This window comes from Coregonus clupeaformis, chromosome 24 (assembly GCF_020615455.1).
Source record: "Coregonus clupeaformis isolate EN_2021a chromosome 24, ASM2061545v1, whole genome shotgun sequence".
Classification (NCBI taxonomy): Eukaryota; Metazoa; Chordata; class Actinopteri; order Salmoniformes; family Salmonidae; genus Coregonus; species Coregonus clupeaformis.
Genome location: NC_059215.1, coordinates 14,688,177 through 14,710,116, shown reverse-complemented (window position 1 = coordinate 14,710,116; position 21,940 = coordinate 14,688,177). Strand labels below are relative to the sequence as shown.

The 21,940-nt window shown below is 45.2% G+C and overlaps 1 protein-coding gene across 1 annotated transcript in view; it reads right to left on the bottom strand.

Annotated features, from left to right (window-relative positions):
• Window positions 1–13,855, bottom strand: part of LOC121537767 (nociceptin receptor-like) — an 83,423-nt gene extending 69,568 nt beyond the window's left edge. The window contains exons 1-2 of the mRNA XM_041845396.2: window positions 13,484–13,855; window positions 12,209–12,455 (exon numbers count right to left, since the gene is read on the bottom strand). Of these exons, the coding sequence (XP_041701330.2) occupies window positions 12,209–12,455; window positions 13,484–13,547 (311 nt within the window). The 5' untranslated portion in view covers window positions 13,548–13,855. The remainder of the gene's footprint in view (window positions 1–12,208; window positions 12,456–13,483) is intronic.
• Between the last annotated feature and the right edge of the window lie 8,085 nt (window positions 13,856–21,940).

The window sequence follows — 21,940 nt, the reverse complement described above, 5'->3', positions numbered from 1 at the left end:
TTCTCTCTATAGGCTGTCTAATCGTTGTCAGTGATCAGGCCTACCACTGTTGTGTCGTCGGCAAACTTAATGATGGTGTTGGAGTCATGCCTGGCCATGCAGTCATGGGTGAACAGGGAGTACAGGAGGGGACTGAGCACGCACCCATGAGGGGCCCCCGTGTTGAGGATCAGCATGGCAGATGTGTTGTTACCTACCCTTTCAACATGGGGGCGGCCCGTCAGGAAGTCCAGGATCCAGTTGCAGAGGGAGGTGTTTAGTCCCAGGGTCCTTAGCTTAGTGATGAGCTTTGAGGGCACTGTGGTGTTGAACCCTGAGCTGTAGTCAATAAATAGCATTCTCACATGTCCAGGTGGGAAACGGCAATATGGAGTGCAACAGATATTGCATCATCTGTGGATCTGTTGGGGTGGTATGCAAATTGAGTGGGTCTATGGTTTCTGGGATAATGGTGTTGATGTGAGCCATGACCAGCCTTTCAAAGCACTTCATTGCTACAGACATGAGTGCTACGGGTCGGTAGACATTTAGGCAGGTTACCTTAGTGTTCTTGGGCACAGTGACTATGGTGGTCTGCTTGAAACATGTTGGTATTACAGACTCAGTCAGGGACCGGTTGAAAATGTCAGTGAAGATGTTTGCAAGTTGGTCAGCACATGCTCGGAGTACACGTCCTGGTATTCCGTTTGGCCCTGCATTCTTGCGAATGTTGACCTCTTTAAAGGTCTTACTCACATCGGCTACGGAGAGCGTGATCACACGGTCATCTGGAACAGCTGACGCTCTCATGCATGCTTCAGTGTTGTTGCCCCGAAGTGAGCATTGAAGTAATTTAGCTCATCTTGTAGGCTTGTGTCACTGGGCAGCTCGCGGCTGTGCTTCCCTTTGTAGTCTGTAATAGTTTGCGAGCCCTGCCACAGCCGACGAACGTCGGAGCCGGTGTAGTACGATTCAATCTCAGTCCTGTATTGACGCTTTGCCTGTTTGATGGTTCGTCGGAGGGCATAGCGGGATTTTTTACAAGCGTCCGAGTCCCTCTCCTTGAAAGCGACAGCCCGACCCTTTAGCTCAATGTGGATGTTGCCTGTAATCCATGGTTTCTGGTTGGGATACAGTGGGGAGAACAAGTTATTGATACGCTGCCGATTTTGCAGGTTTTCCTACTTACAAAGCATGTAGAGGTCTGTAATTTTTATCATAGGTACACTTCAACTGTGAGAGACGGAATCTAAAACAAAAATCCAGAAAATCACATTGTATGATTTTTAAGTAATTAATTTGCATTAAAGTCCCCGGCCACTAGGAGTGTAGCCTCTGGATGAGTGTTTTCCTGTTTGCTTATGGCCTTATACAGCTCATTGATTGCAGTCTTAGTGCCAGCATCGGTTTGTGGTGGTAAATAGACAGCTACGAAAAATATTGATGAAAATAGTGTGGTCTACAGCTTATCAGCTTACCTCAGGTGAGCAAAACCTAAAATATTAGATTTTGTGCACCAGCTGTTGTTTACAAATATACACAGACCGCCACCCCTTGTCTTACCGGAGTCAGCCGTTCTATCCTGCCGATGTAGCATATAGCCCACTAGCTGTATGTTGTCCATGTCGTCGTTCAGCCATGACTCGGTGAAACAGAAGATATTACAGTTTTTAATGTCCCGTTGGTAGCATATCCGTGATCGTAGGTCGTCTATTTTGTTATCCAATGATTGTACGTTGGCTAATAGGACTGATGGTAGAGGCAGATTACCCACTCGCAGTCTGATCCTTACAAGGCACCCCGACCTACGTCCCCAATATCTCCGTCTCTTTCTCTTGCAAATGACGGGGATTTGGGCCTTGTCGGGTGTCTGAAGTAAATCCTTTGTGTCCGACTCTTTAAAGAAAAAATCTTTATCCAGTACGAGGTGAGTAATCGCTGTCCTGATATCCAGAAGCTCTTTTCGATCATAAGAGACGGTGGCCATGCTCCAGGCTTTTCGGAGACCTCATGACTACAGAGGTTTCATGCATACATGTAGCTTTTATTTTTATCCATCAGAGTAGGAGTAAAATGTCTCTATTCTCAGCAATTACCACCAATTTCTACTCTGTGACGCTTCATGGATAACGGGCCCTGGCAGGCGACTGCTATGTATGTAGACAGCCTGGAGCAGAAATATTATGTACAAAATAAGTTATAAATAACGCGAAAAAACACACACAATAGTACAATTGGTTAGGAGCCCGTAAAACGGCAGCCATCTTGTCTTGCCAGGTAGGTAGGTAAAGCCAGGTAAAACGGCAGCCATCTCCTCCATCTCCTCCATCTCCTCCATCTCCTCCATCTTCTCCATCTCCTCCATCTCCTCCATCTTCTCCATCTCCTCAGGCGCCATCAAAGCTCTTAGTTGTTGCGGAAACTGACCCACTATGCGGTATACTTTCTGCATCTACGTCATATCGCTGAGTCTACCTTTAAATTATTTAAACAAAAACTTGTTTATTTATTTGTGTAGTGGTTATAAGTATTTAGGATTTTCATGTGAAATAGGGCTCCTGTGAAATCATTGTCAAAAGTGCAAGAGATAGGCTACTGTTGCATGTAGGTCTAAATTATTTATGGATTGATCATATAGAAATATCAAAACATTCTAACTCCAAAACAATTGCATGTGGTGCAGGAATCACTTACTGGCTGCATTTTTCTATTATCAAGACACCTGCTGGTAACTCTTAACTGGTTAGGACAGCTCATGAGGTCTCCTAAAAATCTTTTGACTACAGAGGCTTCATGCATACATGTAGCTTTTTATTTTTATCCATCAGAGTAGGAGTAAAATGTCTCTATTCTCAGCAATTACCACCAATTTCTACTCTGTGACGCTTCATGGATAACGGGCCCTGGCAGGCGACTGCTATGTATGTAGACAGCCTGGAGCATGGCCTCTGGTAACAAAGAGATGTACCTATCTATTTTTTTTTTTTTAAACATACAGTGAGGTGTCATACAGAAAGGTAATATCTGCATCCCAAATGGCACCCTGTTCCCTATATAGTGCACTACTTTTGACCAGAGCCCTATGGGGCTTACATAAGGAATAGGGTACCATTTGGGAAGCACACAGGTGTAATACCGCGTGGAGGGCAAGCCAGGCACAGGTGGTTAATTCTGTAGATATTGGATATGAATCTGCAGCACCATTATATTCCCCAGAAAATCCCATTCTATGATAAAGCGGGTGAGTGAAAATATGCGGCAATCTTTCACTACCCTTTCCGTCTAAAGTTGGCTGAATTTATCATAACAATTCTACTGGCAATATCAGCGTTGTAAAGAGTTGGGTGGTGGCCCTGTCTGAAACTGATTCCTTCCTAAAGAAGACGTGAATAAAGAGGTGTCATACTGGACTCGCTAATTGTACAGTAGCTCTTATCCAGCTATCCAGTTAGCTAAACACTCATTCGAATAATAATAATATGCCATTTAGCAGACGCTTTTATCCAAAGCGACTTACAGTCATGCGTGCATACATTTTTGTGTATGGGTGGTCCAAGGGATCGAACCCACTACCTTGGCGTTACAAGCGCCGCGCTCTACCAGCTGAGCTACAGAGGACCACCCATACTATAACTCCGTGGGAAGCAGGGTGCCGTTTTTGGAAGTTCACTTGAATACCAGCGTGAAACTGCAACAAAGGCAAAAGGTCGTGTTTCAATTACAGAGACATAGAGCACAAAATGTCTTACGAAATAACTGTACTAAATGTAGGAAATAAAGTTAACTAAAATGAAAAATGTATGCTTGATATTGCTAAGCTAGGTGTCCCTTTGGAGAAACAGCACAGACGCTGATGCTACACTGCTCAAAAAAATAAAGGGAACACTAAAATAACACATCCTAGATCTGAATGAATGAAATAATCTTATTAAATACTTTTTTCTTTACATAGTTGAATGTGCTGACAACAAAATCACACAAAAATTATCAATGGAAATCAAATGTATCAACCCATGGAGGTCTGGATTTGGAGTCACCCTCAAAATGAAAGTGGAAAACCACACTACAGGCTGATCCAACTTTGATGTAATGTCCTTAAAACAAGTCAAAATGAGGCTCAGTAGTGTGTGTGGCCTCCATGTGCCTGTATGACCTCCCTACAACGCCTGGGCATGCTCCTGATTAGGTGGCGGATGGTCTCCTGAGGGAATCTCCTCCCAGACCTGGACTAAAGCATCCGCCAACTCCTGGACAGTCTGTGGTGCAATGTGGCGTTGGTGGATGGAGCGAGACATGATGTCCCAGATGTGCTCAATTGGATTCAGGTCTGGGGAACGGGCGGGCCAGTCCATAGCATCAATGCCTTCCTCTTGCAGGAACTACTGACACACTCCAGCCACATGAGGTCTAGCATTGTCTTGCATTAGGAGGAACCCAGGGCCAACCGCACCAGCATATTGTCTCACAAGGGGTCTGAGGATCTCATCTCGGTACCTAATGGCAGTCAGGCTACCTCTGGCGAGCACATGGAGGGCTGTGCGGCCCCCTAAAGAAATGACACCCCACACCATGACTGACCCACCGCCAAACCGGTCATGCTGGAGGATGTTGCAGGCAGCAGAACGTTCTCAAATCAAATCAAATCAAATCAAATTTTATTGGTCACATGCGCCGAATACAACAGGTGCAGACATTACAGTGAAATGCTTACTTACAGCCCTTAACCAACAGTGCATTTATTTTAAACAAAAAAAGTAAGAATAAAACAACAACAAAAAAAGTGTTGAGAAAAAAAGAGCAGAAGTCAAATAAAGTGACAGTAGGGAGGCTATATATACAGTAAAATAAAGTGACAGTAGGGAGGCTATATATACAGGGGGTACCGTTGCAGAGTCAATGTGCGGGGGGCACCGGCTAGTTGAGGTAGTTGAGGTAATATGTACATGTGGGTAGAGTTAAAGTGACTATGCATAAATACTTAACAGAGTAGCAGCAGCGTAAAAAGGATGGGGTGGGGGGCAGTGCAAATAGTCCGGGTAGCCATGATTAGCTGTTCAGGAGTCTTATGGCTTGGGGGTAGAAGCTGTTGAGAAGTCTTTTGGACCTAGACTTGGCACTCCGGTACCGCTTGCCGTGCGGTAGCAGAGAGAACAGTCTATGACTAGGGTGGCTGGAGTCTTTGACAATTTTGAGGGCCTTCCTCTGACACCGCCTGGTATAGAGGTCCTGGATGGCAGGGAGCTTTGCCCCAGTGATGTACTGGGCCGTACGCACTACCCTCTGTAGTGCCTTGCGGTCAGAGGCCAAGCAGTTGCCATACCAGGCGGTGATGCAACCAGTCAGGATGCTCTCGATGGTGCAGCTGTAGAATTTTTTGAGGATCTGAGGACCCATGCCAAATCTTTTTAGTCTCCTGAGGGGGAATAGGCTTTGTCGTGCCCTCTTCACGACTGTCTTGGTGTGTTTGGACCATGATAGTTCGTTGGTGATGTGGACACCAAGGAACTTGAAGCTCTCAACCTGTTCCACTACAGCCCCGTCGATGAGAATGGGGGCGTGCTCAGTCCTCTTTTTTTTCCTGTAGTCCACAATCATCTCCTTTGTCTTGGTCACGTTGAGGGAGAGGTTGTTGTCCTGGCACCACACGGCCAGATCTCTGACCTCCTCCCTATAGGCTGTCTCATCGTTGTCGGTGATCAGGCCTACCACTGTTGTGTCGTCGGCAAACTTAATGATGGTGTTGAGTCGTGCCTGGCCATGCAGTCATGGGTGAACAGAGAGTACAGGAGGGGACTGAGCACGCACCCTGAGGGGGCCCCCGTGTTGAGGATCAGTGTGGCAGATGTGTTGTTACCTACCCTTACCACCTGGGGGCGACCCGTCAGGAAGTCCAGGATCCAGTTGCAGAGGGAGGTGTTTAGTCCCAGGATCCTTAGCTTAGTGATGAGCTTAGAGGGCACTATGGTGTTGAATGCTGAGCTGTAGTCAATGAATAGCATTCTCACGTAGGTGTTCCTCTTGTCCAGGTGGGAAAGGGCAGTGTGGAGTGCGATAGAGATTGCATCATCTGTGGATCTGTTGGGGCGGTATGCAAATTGGAGTGGGTCTAGGGTTTCTGGGATTATGCTGTTGATGTGAGCCATGACCAGTCTTTCAAAGCACTTCATGGCTACAGACGTCAGTGCTACGGGTCGGTAGTCATTTAGGCAGGTTATCTTAGAGTTCTTGGGCACGGGGACTATGGTGGTCTGCTTGAAACATGTTGGTATTACAGACTCAGTCAGGGACATGTTGAAAATGTCAGTGAAGACACTTGCCAGTTGGTCAGCACATGCTCGGAGTACACGTCCTGGTAATCCGTCTGGCCCTGCGGCCTTGTGAATGTTGACCTGCTTAAAAGTCTTACTCACATCGGCTACGGAGAGCGTGATCACATAGTCGTCCACGGCGTCTCCAGACTCTGTCACGTCTGTCACATGTGCTCAGTGTGAACCTGCTTTCATCTGTGAAGAGCACAGGGCGCCAGTGGCAAATTTGCCAATCTTGGTGTTCTCTGGCAAATGCCAAACGTCCTGCACGGTGTTGGGCTGTAAGCACAACCCCCACATGTGGACGTCGGGCCCTCATGGAGTCTGTTTCTGACCGTTTGAGCAGACACATGCACATTTGTGGCCTGCTGGAGGTCATTTTGCAGGGCTCTGGCAGTGCTCCTCCTGCTCCTCCTTGCACAAAGGCGGAGGTAGCAGTCCTGCTGCTGGGTTGTTGCCCTCCTACGGCCTCCTCCACGTCTCCTGATGTACTGACCTGTCTCCTGGTAGCGCCTCCATGCTCTGGACACTACGCTGACAGACACAGCAAACCTTCTTGCCACAGCTCGCATTGATGTGCCATCCTGGATGAGCTGCACTACCTGAGCCACTTATGTGGGTTGTAGACTCCGTCTCATGCTACCACTAGAGTGAAAGCACCGCCAGCATTCAAAAGTGACCAAAACATCAGCCAGTGTCACGATCGTTGATGAACAAGAAGGACCAAAACGCAGCGTGAAATGCATCCATGTTTATTGAACTGAATAAACATACAAAAACAACGAAACGTGACGTCGGAAGGCTAACACTAACAAGCCACACTAACCGAACACAAACAAAAACCCACAATACAGACAGGAAAACTGGCTGCCTAAGTATGATCCCCAATCAGAGACGACGAGCGACAGCTGCCTCTGATTGGGAACCACACCCGGCCAAACATAGAAACACAAACATAGATATTCACACCCTGACCAAACTAGCTAGAGTTATATAGGCCAGGGCGTGACAGTACCCCCAAAAGGTGCGGACTCCGGCTGCACAAACTTGACTGAACAGGGGAGGGTCCGGGTGGGCCTCCAGCCTCGGTGGCGGCTCCGGCTCCGGAGTGGAGCCGCTGACCGGAGCTGGATCAGGCACCGGTGGAGCGGACTGCTCTGGCTCCGGAATGGAGCCGCTGACCGGTGCCGAATCAGGCACCGGTGGAACGGGCACGGGCCGTGCCGGACTGGCGACGCGCCCCACTGGCTTGGTGCGACGAGCAGGAACAGGCCGGGCCGGTCTGGCGACGCGCACCACTGGCTTGGTACGAGGAGCAGGAACAGGCCGGGCCGGACTGGCGACACGCACCACTGGCTTGGTGCGAGGAGCAGGAACAGACCGGGCCGGACTGGCGACGCGCACCACTGGCTTGGTGCGAGGAGCAGGAACAGGCCGGGCCGGACTTGCGACGCGCACCACTGGCTTGGTGCGAGGAGCAGGAACAGGCCGGGCCGGGCTGGCGACGGGCACCACTGGCTTGGTGCAGGGAGCAGGAACAGGCCGGGCCTGACTGGGAACACGCACCACTGGCTTGGTGCGGAGAGCAGGTACGGGGCGTACCGGACTTGGAACCGGCGCTGGAGGTCTATGACTGTCTCCGTCCTTTACACTCCGTGCCCCGTCCTCCTCCAGTGAGGACTCCTCTTTGAGCCCCCACGAGTGCAGTGGTCGGGGCTCCTCTCTGTCGCTCCCCGACCACCCTTTTAGCCCCCCAACATTTTTTTATTGGGGCTGTCTCTCCTTCTCCACCCTGATCCCTTTCAGGGCCTCCATCTTCCTTGCCAGATCCTCTCTCATCTCCCGCCAGGTCCATCCTCTCTGCTCCTCCTGGACACGCTGCTTGGTCCATTGGTGGTGGGTTTTTCTGTCACGATCGTTGATGAACGAGAAGGACCAAAACGCAGCGTGAAATGCATCCATGTTTATTGAACAGAATAAACATACAAAAACAACGAAACGTGACGTCGGAAGGCTAACACTAACAAGCCACACTAACCGAACACAAACAAAAACCCACAATACAGGCAGGAAAACTGGCTGCCTAAGTATGATCCCCAATCAGAGACAACGAGCGACAGCTGCCTCTGATTGGGAACCACACCCGGCCAAACATAGAAATACAAACATAGATATTCACACCCTGACCAAACTAGCTAGAGTTATATAGGCCAGGGCGTGACAGCCAGGAAGCATAGGAACTGAGAAGTGGTCTGTGGTCACCACCTGCAAAACCAGTCCTTTATTGGGGGTGTCTTGCTAATTGCCTATAATTTCCACCTGTTGTCTATTCCATTTGCACAACAGCATGTGAAATGTATTGTCAATCAGTGTTGCTGTCACGATCGTCTGGGTAAGGAGTAGTAGACCAAGGCGCAGCGTGTGAAATAAACATGACTTTATTAATTAAAGTGCCAAAACCAAAACAATAGACGATTCGTAAAGTCCACAGTACAAATGACTGACAAGGAACAAAAACCCACAAACACAAGGTGAAGACACACAGTTTAAATATGGCTCCCAATCAGAGATAACGAGCCGACAGCTGACACTCGTTACCTCCGATTGGGAGTCACTCAATACAAACATAGACATCGACAACCTAGACACCCAACATAGAACATGAACACATAGAATGCACACACCCTGGCTCAACATAATGAGTCCCAGAGCCAGGGTGTGACAGTACCCCTAAAAGGCGCGGACTGCGACCGCGCCTCAAAAACCCCAAACAGGGAGGGCTGGGCGGGCATACCTCCTCGGTGGCGGTTCTGGCTCCGGCCTTGACCACCACCCTACAATACACCCCCCATGCGCCCCTGGTCCAGTCTGTCGACTCGCACCCCTGGCCTGGTGCGTGGAGGAGGAACGGGCCTTACCAGGCTGACGACGCGCACCCCTGGCCTGGTGCGTGGAGGAGGAATGGGCCTTACCAGGCTGACGACTCGCACCCCTGGCTTGGTGCGTGGAAGAGAGACGGGCCGGACCGGGCTGGCGACGCGCACCGTAGGTTTGGTGCGAGTGGCAGGAACAGGCCGGGTCGGGCTGGCGACGCGCACCGTAGACTTGGTGCGGGTGGCAGGAACAGGCCGGACCGGGCTGGCGACGCGCACCGTAGGTTTGGTGCGAGTGGCAGGAACAGGCCGGGTCGGGCTGGCGACGCGCACCGTAGACTTGGTGCGGGTGGCAGGAACAGGCCGGACCGGGCTGGCGACGCGCACCGTAGGTTTGGTGCGAGTGGCAGGAACAGGCCGGACCGGGCTGGCGACGCGCACCGTAGGTTTGGTGCGGGTGGCAGGAACAGGCCGGACCGGGCTGGCGACGCACACCGTAGGTTTGGTGCGGGTGGCAGGAACAGGCCGGACCGGGCTGGCGACGCACATCGTAGGCTTGCTGCGTGGAGCAGGGACAGGCCGAACCGGGCTGTGGAGACGGATAGGAGGCCTGGAGTGAAGAGCGGCCACCACCCGTCCTGGCTGAATGCCTGCCCTCACACACTCTGTGTGAGGCATCTGCACAGGACGTACAGGGCGGTGTACCCCTGGCCTGGTGGCCTCCTGGATTCGCCCCATCTTTGCCTCCGTCAGCCCCGTCGTCCATGCTGTGTGCCCCCCCCTAAAAATTTCTTGGGGTTGCCTCTCGACCCTCCGACGCTGCTCCCACGTCCAGGTTGCCTGTTCCTGGACACGCTGCTTGGTCCTGGTATGGTGGGTTTTTCTGTCACGACCGTCCAATGAGGGAGACCAAAGCGCAGCGCGTTGAGCGAACATGACTTTATTATATTAAAGTGCCAAAACCAAAACAATAGACGATTCGTAAAGTCCACAGTACAAATGACTGACAAGGAACAAAAACCCACAAACACAAGGTGAAGACACACAGTTTAAATATGGCTCCCAATCAGAGATAACGAGCCGACAGCTGACACTCGTTACCTCCGATTGGGAGTCACTCAATACAAACATAGACATCGACAACCTAGACACCCAACATAGAACATGAACACATAGAATGCACACACCCTGGCTCAACATAATGAGTCCCAGAGCCAGGGTGTGACAGTTGCTTCCTAAGTGGACAGTTTGATTTCACAGAAGTGTGATTGACTTGGAGTTACATTGTGTTGTTTAAGTGTTCCCTTTATTTATTTTTTGCTAAAAGCGAACTAAATTCTTAATATTTACAGAAACATCAAAACAATGGTTGAACAATTACCCATGACACATTATTGAACAATTACATTTTATTTATTTTCTTATTAACTAGTAAACCTACACATTCTGAACAAGTATAGTTTTAAGCAGTGTATTGGTAGTTAGTTAACATGCTACCTAACTGATCAACAATTATAGGTACAAGCTAATAACAAGGTATATATGCTATCTTATTGAACAAGCAACTTAACTCAAATAATGATGTGTGCGCTAGGCATCTCTCTCCAGCTCTCTCCAGGTTGTTGTGCTGCTTGGCTGGCCTGCTGATTGGCTGGCCTGCTGCTTGGCTGGCCTGCTGATTGGCTGGCCTGCTGATTGGCTGGCCTGCTGCTGCCTGTGCACGAGCTGAGCGCTTGCTGCTGACGTCACTCACAATGCACTTTTGCAGCCAGGCACGTGTGTTGTGACTGAGTGTGTGACAGAGAAAATCGTTTTTGTGTCATTTAGTGGGAAAATGCGTGCATTTTAACTGTTTGAGTCACTTTTCAAAAGTTGCTAAAAGTTCCAATTATTTTGTTTTAAGTAGCTAAATGTGTTGCTAGGTGCTGTTTCAAAAGAAAGTTGCCAGGGTAGTCTGAAAAGTTGCTAAATCTTGCAACAAAATTGCTAAATTGGCATCACTGGCATAGTGGCACACTGGAATAGCAGAGTCAGCGCCTGTTTTCTTTGAGACTTGCGGTAACTCTCTGTGGTTCTAAATCAATAGTTGTTTAGTAGTCCGAAAATGTCGGAAACATGAACTTGCTTGACCATGCTGTAGGTCATGTAACTGTCTGATACATGCAATATGCTTTGTGGACTTCCCTGGACAGCGGTTGCTCTACGGTTTTTGTGATGAAACAAAGGTGTGGTTGAATTTATTCTATACTGTGTCTTCTTATTGTCTCGGCCTTTAGGCCTTTATATCACTGTGTCAAGGCATATGAACTAACAGGTTATAGAGCAAACAACGCAATTATCAACACATAGGTTGTAATATGACTTATGTTGGGGGGCCTTGGCTTCCCTGGTGATTTTACCCACGCACCACTGCTCACACTCTACTGATACTAAAGTGTTTTGGTCCTCATATTGCCACACTAAAGTGTGTTGGTCCACATATTGCCACACTAAAGTGTGTTGGTCCACATATTGCCACACTAAAGTGTGTTGGTCCACATATTGCCACAGACCCTAAAACATAAACAAGTACCTGAATACATGTTGAGTTCTAACCCAGGAATTCCAATTAGCTCTCTCTCACACAGACAGCCAGACAGACAGACAGACAGACAGACAGACAGACAGACAGACAGACAGACAGACAGACAGACAGACAGACAGACAGACAGACAGGCTGAAGCAAGGCACATGTTTTTTCTTGAAAAACGACTCTTTCTAATTGAATTATTAGGTTTGTCTGATTGAGACCCGGCTGTTATTCGAACAATAAGTGTTGAGCGAAGGCAATTGCTGGCTACATGGAGGCAACAGTCACTCTGAAGCAATAACACCACAGACAACCCCAACACAGTGAAGACAGGAAGACACACACACACACACACACACACACACACACACACACTCATATTGCCCTTATAGACATTCTGTTCCATTATTACAGTGCCACCAACCAACACAGGTGAGGTCTCCAATCAGACCAGGTAGGAGGCCACCGTGAGCCCTTACCTGATGATGACGTACATGACCAGACAGTTGCCCACCAGCCCCACCACGCAGACCATCATGTAGACTACAACGATGGTAATCTTGACGCCGGCAGGCAGGAAGGCGTCGGTCTCGTTGTACCCACCACTGAAGTTGTTCTGGAAGAGCAGAGAGTCGTTGTAGAAGTGGAGGGCTCTCAGGTCCAGGTCTGATCCACCGACCAACGAGTCGTTTAGGAACTCCATGACAATGCTGCCTGATGTCACACCTCATGATAGAGAGAGCATAATTAGAGACAGACACATGAGAAAAGACTGGTGTGATGTCACCTGATGGAGAGATAAAGGAATGAGGAGACGACTGAGGAGAGGAATTAGGAAAATAATGAGGAGACGACTGAGGAAAGGAATTAGGAGAGGAATGAGGAGACGACTGAGGAAAGGAATGAGGAGAGGAATGAGGAGAGGAATGAGGAGAGGAATTAGGAGAGGAATGAGGAGAGGAATGAGGAGAGGAATGAGGAAAGGAATGAGGAGAGGAATGAAGAGAGGAATGAGGAGAGGAATGGAGAGGAATGAGGAGAGGAATGAGGAGAGGAATGAGGAATGAGGAGAGGAATGAGGAGAGGAATGAGGAGAGGAATGAGGAATGAGGAATGAGGAATGAGGAGAAGAATGAGGAGAGGAATGAGGAATGAGGAGAGGAATGAAGAGAGGAATGAGGAGAGGAATGAGGAATGAGGAGAGGAATGAGGAATGAGGAATGAGGAATGAGGAATGAGGAATGAAGGAATGAGGAGAGGTATGAGGAGAGGAATGAAGAGAGGCCCACACACTGGAGTATTGCTGCTCTCCAGTGCTATATGCCTGCACCCAAACATAACATAACATAACTTTACAGATGTCTTCATCACGTGGATAGACATCATAGACAGAAGTGCGCATTGTGTTTATTCTATTCAGTACAGGCAGGTCTGGTCTGTATGTCTGTGGATAGAGACAACACACAGACAGGAACACAGACCACAAGCCAACACTCCTTAATATTTGTGCCATACTGAGGCGCTGCGCGAACAGGGGCTGCCTAGTGCTAATAAATCAGTTGGGTTTACCCGCAACAGTTCCAATATCCAATGTATGTGTGTGATCATAGTAGAGGAATAGGATCCATACAGCTACCTTAACCTCACCGTACATTTTCACAAAGACCGAACTGGGGAATGTGACGAATCCAAATATAGGCTACATTTATAAGCAGAACGCATTCTCACACGGACAGTCTCATGCAGCACCTTACCGTTATTCACGATGTTATTACAACGGTCCGTTATGAGTCTTCCTAGCGCAGTGCCCTTGTGCATTCCCAAACGGTTCCTATAAGTTGTTTATTTGTTTTTTGGGGTTGTTGGCTGCGTTCCTATGTTAGGTATCTCAGTCTCTGCTCGTTGTCCTGTTTTCCATAGTTGCCAGCGGTACAGATTTCCGTTGGTGTAGGTCTACGACGGGAGAAAACATTTCCCCCCCTCAACAACAGACGAACTATAAAGGGAGGAGGAGGAGTGGTCTAAATCTAGCTGGATCCTTCGGTTCTTTCGTATAGGTTCGTTCCTCAGGCGAGGAGATAGATGTCGGCGGCTTCAACCTCTTTTTATCTTCCCCTCTCTCTCTCTTCTTCCCTCTTTCCCTCCTCTTGCGTCCTCTATCAGATCGCCACAGTAGGCTACGAGCCCTGTGTGTCTGGAGATATGCGGATGTTTTAGTGTTGTAGCCCTACCGAAATGATGGTGTCTGGCTACTCTGTCTATCACGGGAAACATGTAAATGCTTCCGTTAGCAAGAGTCCAAAAGTGACTTACAGATAAGCTCAAATATATTGGAGTATATATACAATGGAGTGCAATGGTGCAGAATGTTCCGTTTTTGTTTCCCCTTTCAAAACTGGTTGAATGGCTGTAGGCTACCACAGGTGAGATACATGACACAGTTAACAAGAACTTTTGCCTCCAACCAGTTTAATTTGAATTTTGAACAATTTAGTCAAGGCCATTTTTGACTTTGAAGTTAAAATTTTCCTCTGGCCTATTCATTAGTAAATCAAACAAATACATGTTTGAGGGCAGGCCTCAGGCATGAGCGGCATAAGGCACCGCCGACCAAAACAACTCAGCCAGGGTCTTCATTTACTGTTGAAAGTAACGATAGTGGAATACAGATGGTGCAATTTCTACATTTAGTTGTGCATCAGCAGTTTTTTCTCTTGTTATGTCAGTCACTGACAGTCACTCAATTAACCCATGTCAGCTAACATCTTTTATATTGGTAAATTAGTCTAACCAGCTATATAAACTCGTAGTAATAATAATAAATAATAATAATATGCCATTTAGCAGACGCTTTTATCCAAAGCGACTTACAGTCATGCGTGCATACATTTTTTCTGTAGTAATCATGGTCGAATTACCGACCAGGCAGGCAGGGCACGTGCAGATTTCGCTCGGGGCCCCCCGAAAGGCTAGGGCTGGCCAGGTCTATGCAGGTATAGATCATGGATATCTGTAGAAAGTTTATAGTTGAAGTTCCCTATGGGGAAAATACAGTTATATTCTATTCTATTTTAGTTCATTATATTATATTCGTGTCAATTCTATTCTATTGTATAAGGCTATCCTCCTCCGTCCTCTCCCTTTCTTTTCGGCACTCCACGGGGTATACAGTAATAATAAAATGTCATTTAGCAGACGCTTTTATCCAAAGCGACTTACAGTCATGTGCGCGTACATTTTTACGTATGGGTGGTCCCGGGGATCGAACCCACTACCCTGGCGTTACAAGCGCCATGCTCTACCAGCTGAGCTACAGAGGACCACCACAGGAGGTGCTTAACCTTTTACATTAGAATGTATTAAAGATGGGTTAAAGAAATGATTCCAGGTTTTGTTGTTGTTGTGTATGTTTTTATTAACGTATTGTTTACATCACCTGTTCTCCTGTTTGTATCACCTAAACAAAGTTGGTTGCAGACCAGACTACTTTCGGCTACTCTTCTTTCAAACTTTTATGCTATATGATAAAGCCTGCCTGTGAGGTTAGTTTTGTTTGTTTGTTTGTTTGGTGTGTTCGTTTGAAAAGTGGGCTATTCGGATCACTTTACGTCGACGTAATTTGTCGATAAAACAGAGCGTTCTAATTTCAAACCGACGACGGGCGGAGAGAGGGAGCGCCTACCGTTGTCCGTGGTGCTGATTATCAAACAACCGCCTTCTGTGTCTGTGTCTGTCTGCTCCGCACTGTGCGTCATCGGGAAGGCACGATAACAGACTTGACATGATCAGGACACTTACTCAATATATTATATCTCGAGGTAGCCTAACTAATCAGTGCCACGACATTATATATTTCATAACGTCAGGTGTTATAGGTCTAGTTTACACGCTGTCAGGACCACACAGCTAAATATCTTCGTTCGGATAGGTGATAGTATAATGATCCAATAGTATTCCGAAAACAGTGAAATTAGTCACTGTCCAGAATGAAATGCAAGATAATAGCCTTGGGACATTCTACCCCCAAGCCATAAGACTCCTGAACAGCTAATCATGGCTACCCGGACTATTTGATAATGCCAATTAATGGATTGATCCAGAACAGAACGTTTGCACCCCAAACACTGCCCTATTCTCTTCAAAGGTAGCGCATATTGATAATATGGTGTCATTTAATTGGGACACACATCATGAATTCCTTGCTTATAGTCTAAAAGGTGGGATAGCCTCTATTAGGCTATTTACCTTGAGCGCTATTTAAAATTGCGTTAATTCAGAGGAGGTAGAATCCACAAGGTTTCCTCTCTGTCATTAGACGGAACGGGTCAGTTAATGTTACCTCTCCTCTCCATCAAGTTAAGCACATCCATATTGAACAATCCCTGGATAGGTTTTTATTCTTATTTTTATTTATTTTTACAACGTTTTGATTTTGTATGTAATACTAAATAAAAAAAACATGGACAAAAACAACAGACAACATTTACATACAGTACACACGTTTCCACAGACGTTAATGACATCACACTTGCTCAGACCACCGTGTTCCCCCTTTATCCAGACCCAATGTCGTTTCTAATGCTTGTAAAACTCTGCCCCATATGATTTTAAAATTGTGTGATGTTGTTTCTGTCTGTCAGCCAGATTGTTTTCAATATTTAAATAGTAAAGCATTTGATTATTCCATTCTCATAACGTTGGAGTATCATTTGACTTCCAGTATTTAAGCAATAGCTTCTTCAATATAAATGAGGAAAAGTGTATAGTCCAACCCCATTGGGTATTTCACTGCACCCCCCATATGCCATGTCTTGAAATATGCAGATAGACGGATTAAAAGTAAATTTACATTGTAAAACTTCTCATAGCCAGCTTTTCTCACTCTACCAAAAACGTTTGGGCTTTATACCACTCCCAGAAGGCATTCATTATTGAGTCATTGTTCGTTTTACACTTAATACATGACTCTGCCTTTGTGATGTAGAAATTGTGAATTTTGTCTCTTGTATAATACATTCTGTACATTAGTTTATACTGGATTAAGTTTTTTTTAAATGTTACCTGCAATTCCGTTCGATATGTTCCAACACTCCTTACATCCTCTTCCTATATCCGTTATTTTTAAGTCTCGGTTCTAATAGTAAAAAAAAAAAATTCTAATAGTTTGTTAGTTTAGTAGGCTCTCTGTAAGGTTTTGTATATCTTATCTATCGTATGAGTATCTTTTTCTGACTCAAATAAGATTCCCTCAACATTGCTCTGATGTCCAAAAGCTTTCAGGTCGAAATTTCGTGATACAAAACTTTTAAAGTTGCATATATTTGAAAATGTCTACATTGGTCAGTCCAAAATTAGCTTTTTCATTCTGTCATTTGAAACAATTGTGTTTCCTATTACCAAGTCATTTACGGTTTCTATGCCTTGAGTTTTCCAATTTATCAGTGAATTCTGAAAAGCTATCCAAGGATTGTTCAATACGGTTGTGTTTTTTTTTTTAGGGAGTGATTTTGGTTCTTGTAGAATCTGTTTCATTTTCTTCCGTGTTGTTATAGTGTTCTTAACTATGAAGTTGTTCATGTTCTTAGCGCCATTCTTTGAAAACAGACACTTGAAAAGATTCTGGGGATGAGCATCTTCAATATTTACCCATTGTTCCTCTTTAGTGCATTTAACAGTATGTTGTAAGTAAAAGCCTTGGGTGGCAAGTTGATACAATTCCAAATCTGGAAGGTTAAAAGCAGGGGCACAACTTTGGTTTTAGAAGTGTGTGTGTGGGGGGGGGCATAATTATTATTATTTTGTATTAATTTTTTATCAGGTGGGATAAACACTCCAAACAGCCTACCCGACCACTCGGAGGCATCCGCATGGTCCTAAAGCACACCGTTCCCTTGTTTTGTATCACCTTCCAATGTCAAAACTAGGGGGGGGGGGACATGTTGCGCCCCTGGTTAAAACCACCCGCAGATTTAGGGGACATGTAAAACTTTCCTATTTATTCTAGGAGTTTTATTTGCCCACATGAAGTCTGTTATGACTGAGTATAGTTTCTATAAGAATGTCTTCGGCGGGGTATTTGGCATTACCTAAAATAAATATAAAAACTTTGGGAGCCATGCCTTTCTAAAGAGGTTTATTCTACCTGGATGATTTACTGGGAGATTGTTCCATTTAATTAGATCTGCTTTCTTGTTGTTAAGTAATGGGATAAAGTTTATCTTTATATATTTGTTGTTTGTTGTCACTTATTAAGCATCCTAAGTATTTAATATTTTGTGTGGGCCACTTAAAAGATTGCTGTAAATCCTTAGTTATTATTTATATATATATATATATATATATATATATATATATATATATATATGTATATTAGGGGTGTAACGATTCGTTTTAACAACGATTCGATTTGTATCACGATTCGTGGTTGTCGATACGATTCAAGGGACGATATTGGTTCATTTAGAACGATACGATCCGAAACGATTCAGTGACTTGAAATCGATTCAGTAACCTTTTAGCCAAAAAATTCAACCAGTGTGACTGAAATAAATACCTGGATACTGGACAGTGCAGGTGAAGTTTCCTAGATTCCTGTTTCTTGTAAGGACCGCAATGGTGGCTTGATAATTTCTCGCTCGTCGGCTTCTCCTCTGTCGTCCGCCATGCTATGTTTTGTTGTCTTGGCGCCTTTGCGCTGCTGCTGGCGCGATGACGTCACGGATAGGCAGACTGAATCGAGTAATGTTTAAAGCCTTTATCATTAAAAGTGCTAAGAAAAAACATCCATATAAAGTCTGACGTGCTTAAATCCAATGGGTTATTTCCTAGTATCGATACAATCGATTTATTACATTTTAAAACGATGTTAGATTGATATATGTTGTCCAAAAGGCCAACTTGCCGAGCACAGATCGATGTAGTTGGATCATAGGAATATAAATCGATACATCGATGTAGTAGATGGATCGTTACACCCCTAATGTATATATGCAGTGGGGAAGAAAATTATTTAGTCAGCCACCAATTGTACAAGTTCTCCCACTTAAAAAGATGAGAGAGGCCTGTAATTTTCATCATAGGTACACGTCAACTATGACAGACAAATTGAGATTTTTTTTCTCCAGAAAATCACATTGTAGAATTTTTTATGAATTTATTTGCAAATTATGGTGGAAAATAAGTATTTGGTCAATAACAAAAGTTTCTCAATACTTTGTTATATACCCTTTGTTGGCAATGACACAGGTCAAACGTTTTCTGTAAGTCTTCACAAGGTTTTCACACACTGTTGCTGGTATTTTGGCCCATTCCTCCATGCAGATCTCCTCTAGAGCAGTGATGTTTTGGGGCTGTTGCTGGGCAACACAGACTTTCAACTCCCTCCAAAGATTTTCTATGGGGTTGAGATCTGGAGACTGGCTAGGCCACTCCAGGACCTTGAAATGCTTCTTACGAAGCCACTCCTTCGTTGCCCGGGCGGTGTGTTTGGGATCATTGTCATGCTGAAAGACCCAGCCACGTTTCATCTTCAATGCCCTTGCTGATGGAAGGAGGTTTTCACTGAAAATCTCACGATACATGGCCCCATTCATTCTTTCCTTTACACGGATCAGTCGTCCTGGTCCCTTTGCAGAAAAACAGCCCCAAAGCATGATGTTTCCACCCCCATGCTTCACAGTAGGTATGGTGTTCTTTGGATGCAACTCAGCATTCTTTGTCCTCCAATCACGACGAGTTGAGTTTTTACCAAAAAGTTCTATTTTGGTTTCATCTGACCATATGACATTCTCCCAATCCTCTTCTAGATCATCCAAATGCACTCTAGCAAACTTCAGACGGGCCTGGACATGTACTGGCTTAAGCAGGGGGACACGTCTGGCACTGCAGGATTTGAGACCCTGGCGGCGTAGTGTGTTACTGATGGTAGGCTTTGTTACTTTGGTCCCAGCTCTCTGCAGGTCATTCACTAGGTCCCCCCGTGTGGTTCTGGGATTTTTGCTCACCGTTCTTGTGATCATTTTGACCCCACGGGGTGAGATCTTGCGTGGAGCCCCAGATCGAGGGAGATTATCAGTGGTCTTGTATGTCTTCCATTTCCTAATAATTGCTCCCACAGTTGATTTCTTCAAACCAAGCTGCTTATCTATTGCAGATTCAGTCTTCCCAGCCTGGTGCAGGTCTACAATTTTGTTTCTGGTGTCCTTTGACAGCTCTTTGGTCTTGGCCATAGTGGAGTTTGGAGTGTGACTGTTTGAGGTTGTGGACAGGTGTTTTTTATACTGATAACAAGTTCAAACAGGTGCCATTAATACAAGTAACGAGTGGAGGACAGAGGAGCCTCTTAAAGAAGAAGTTACAGGTCTGTGAGAGCCAGAAATCTTGCTTGTTTGTAGGTGACCAAATACTTATTTTCCACCATAATTTGCAAATAAATTCATAAAAAATCCTACAATGTGATTCTCTGGATTTTTTTTCTCTCAATTTGTCTGTCATAGTTGACGTGTACCTATGATGAAAATTACAGGCCTCTCTCATCTTTTTAAGTGGGAGAACTTGCACAATTGGTGGCTGACTAAATACTTTTTTCCCCCACTGTATATATATATATTGCATGTTAATTTTGCATCCTGAGATTTGAGAGTATTCCGAAAATATATTTAACAAGGGGGGCAATGAGTTTTTAATATTAGTCAGGTATATCAAGAGATGGTCTGCAAACAAGTTTAGTTTATATTCATGTTTTCCAACACTGACACCTGTTATGTTTAGGTCCTGTCAAATTTTTTCTGCAAGCGGTTCAATTGCCAGTGAGGTGGTGATGAAGGAGTCAGGCGCAGGAGGGTAAATCACAGAATAACAGGCTTTAATCCATAAAATACAGGTTTACGCAAAAATGTGTCAAACACACTCCAGGGCACAAAACAGGCACACTGGAAAATACAAGGCACACTGGAAAAATACTCCCGTTGATACACAACACAACGAGCTCCACCGAGCTTCACTAACCTCCACAATAAACAATCACCCACACAGACAAGGAAGCAGAGGGAACACTTATACCATGACTAACGAGGGAATAAGGACCAGGCGTGTGTGATTGAAGACAAGACAAATGGAGTGATGATAAATGGATCGGCAGCAGCTAGTAAGCCGGTGACGCCGAACGCCGAAACCTGCCCGAACAAGGAGGGGAGGCAGCCTCGGCGGAAGTCGTGACAGCCAGTGCAAACAGAAGGGGGGATTTAATCCGATAATGTATGATTTGTGTATATTTTTGCTTTAGGATATTTATATAATATTTTTATGTAATGTGTTATTTCAGCAGGAAGGTTTAATGCTTCCAATATTTTGAATAGAAATGACCACTCAAGATGGTTGAAAGCCTTTTCGGCATCAACAGCCATTATTGATAAATCTACATCTTGTTTTTTAGTGTATTGTATTATACTGAAAAAATGTTATTGCATTAGTTTATAAGTGTCTATTGTTAATTAATGCTGTTTGACTAATATGTATCAAGTCTGGTAAGACTTTTTGCAATTCTGTTTGCTTATGAGTTTTGTTATTTGTTATGTATTATTTTAGTGTCACAATGTATTAAACTTATGGGTCTGTAATCTGTAGGGGACACTCCAGATTTTCCTAGTTTTAATATGACTGAAATACCTGGAACTAGGAAGCACTGAATTGAGTGACGTGTGTTGTCATTAGAGTAAAGAGGGGCGTTACTTTGTCCCAGGATATCAAATACAATTCTTTGGGAAAGCCGTCCATCCCTGGTGCTTTTCGCCGTGCCATGCGAATATTTTAACAGTGTCTAATATTTATTATAAGCATCCCAACTTATGTCGGAGTCGGCTTTTCTCTGTCTACATTTGCAATGGTAAGGGTCTTTACCTTTAAGTTTTTTAATACATTTCAGGTCTTGAAGATGGGTTCAGTTCATTCTCCAGTTTTTTGCTGTTGTTTGTTTTGGGTGTAATTAAGCATGATTAAGCATGATACAGGAGAATGATCCGATATCACTATATCATGGATTTTAGAACCCAGTATATTGTTGAGTGCATTTTTGGAAATAAAAATGTAGTAAATTCTTGAAAAGCTTTTCTTACTTTGACAACAGATTGTAGCAGTTAGTTTGTTGTGGTGAGCGTTGAAAGCATTTTAGCTATGTTTTCCTGGGTCTCCTTTAGCTGTTCATTACTCTGGGT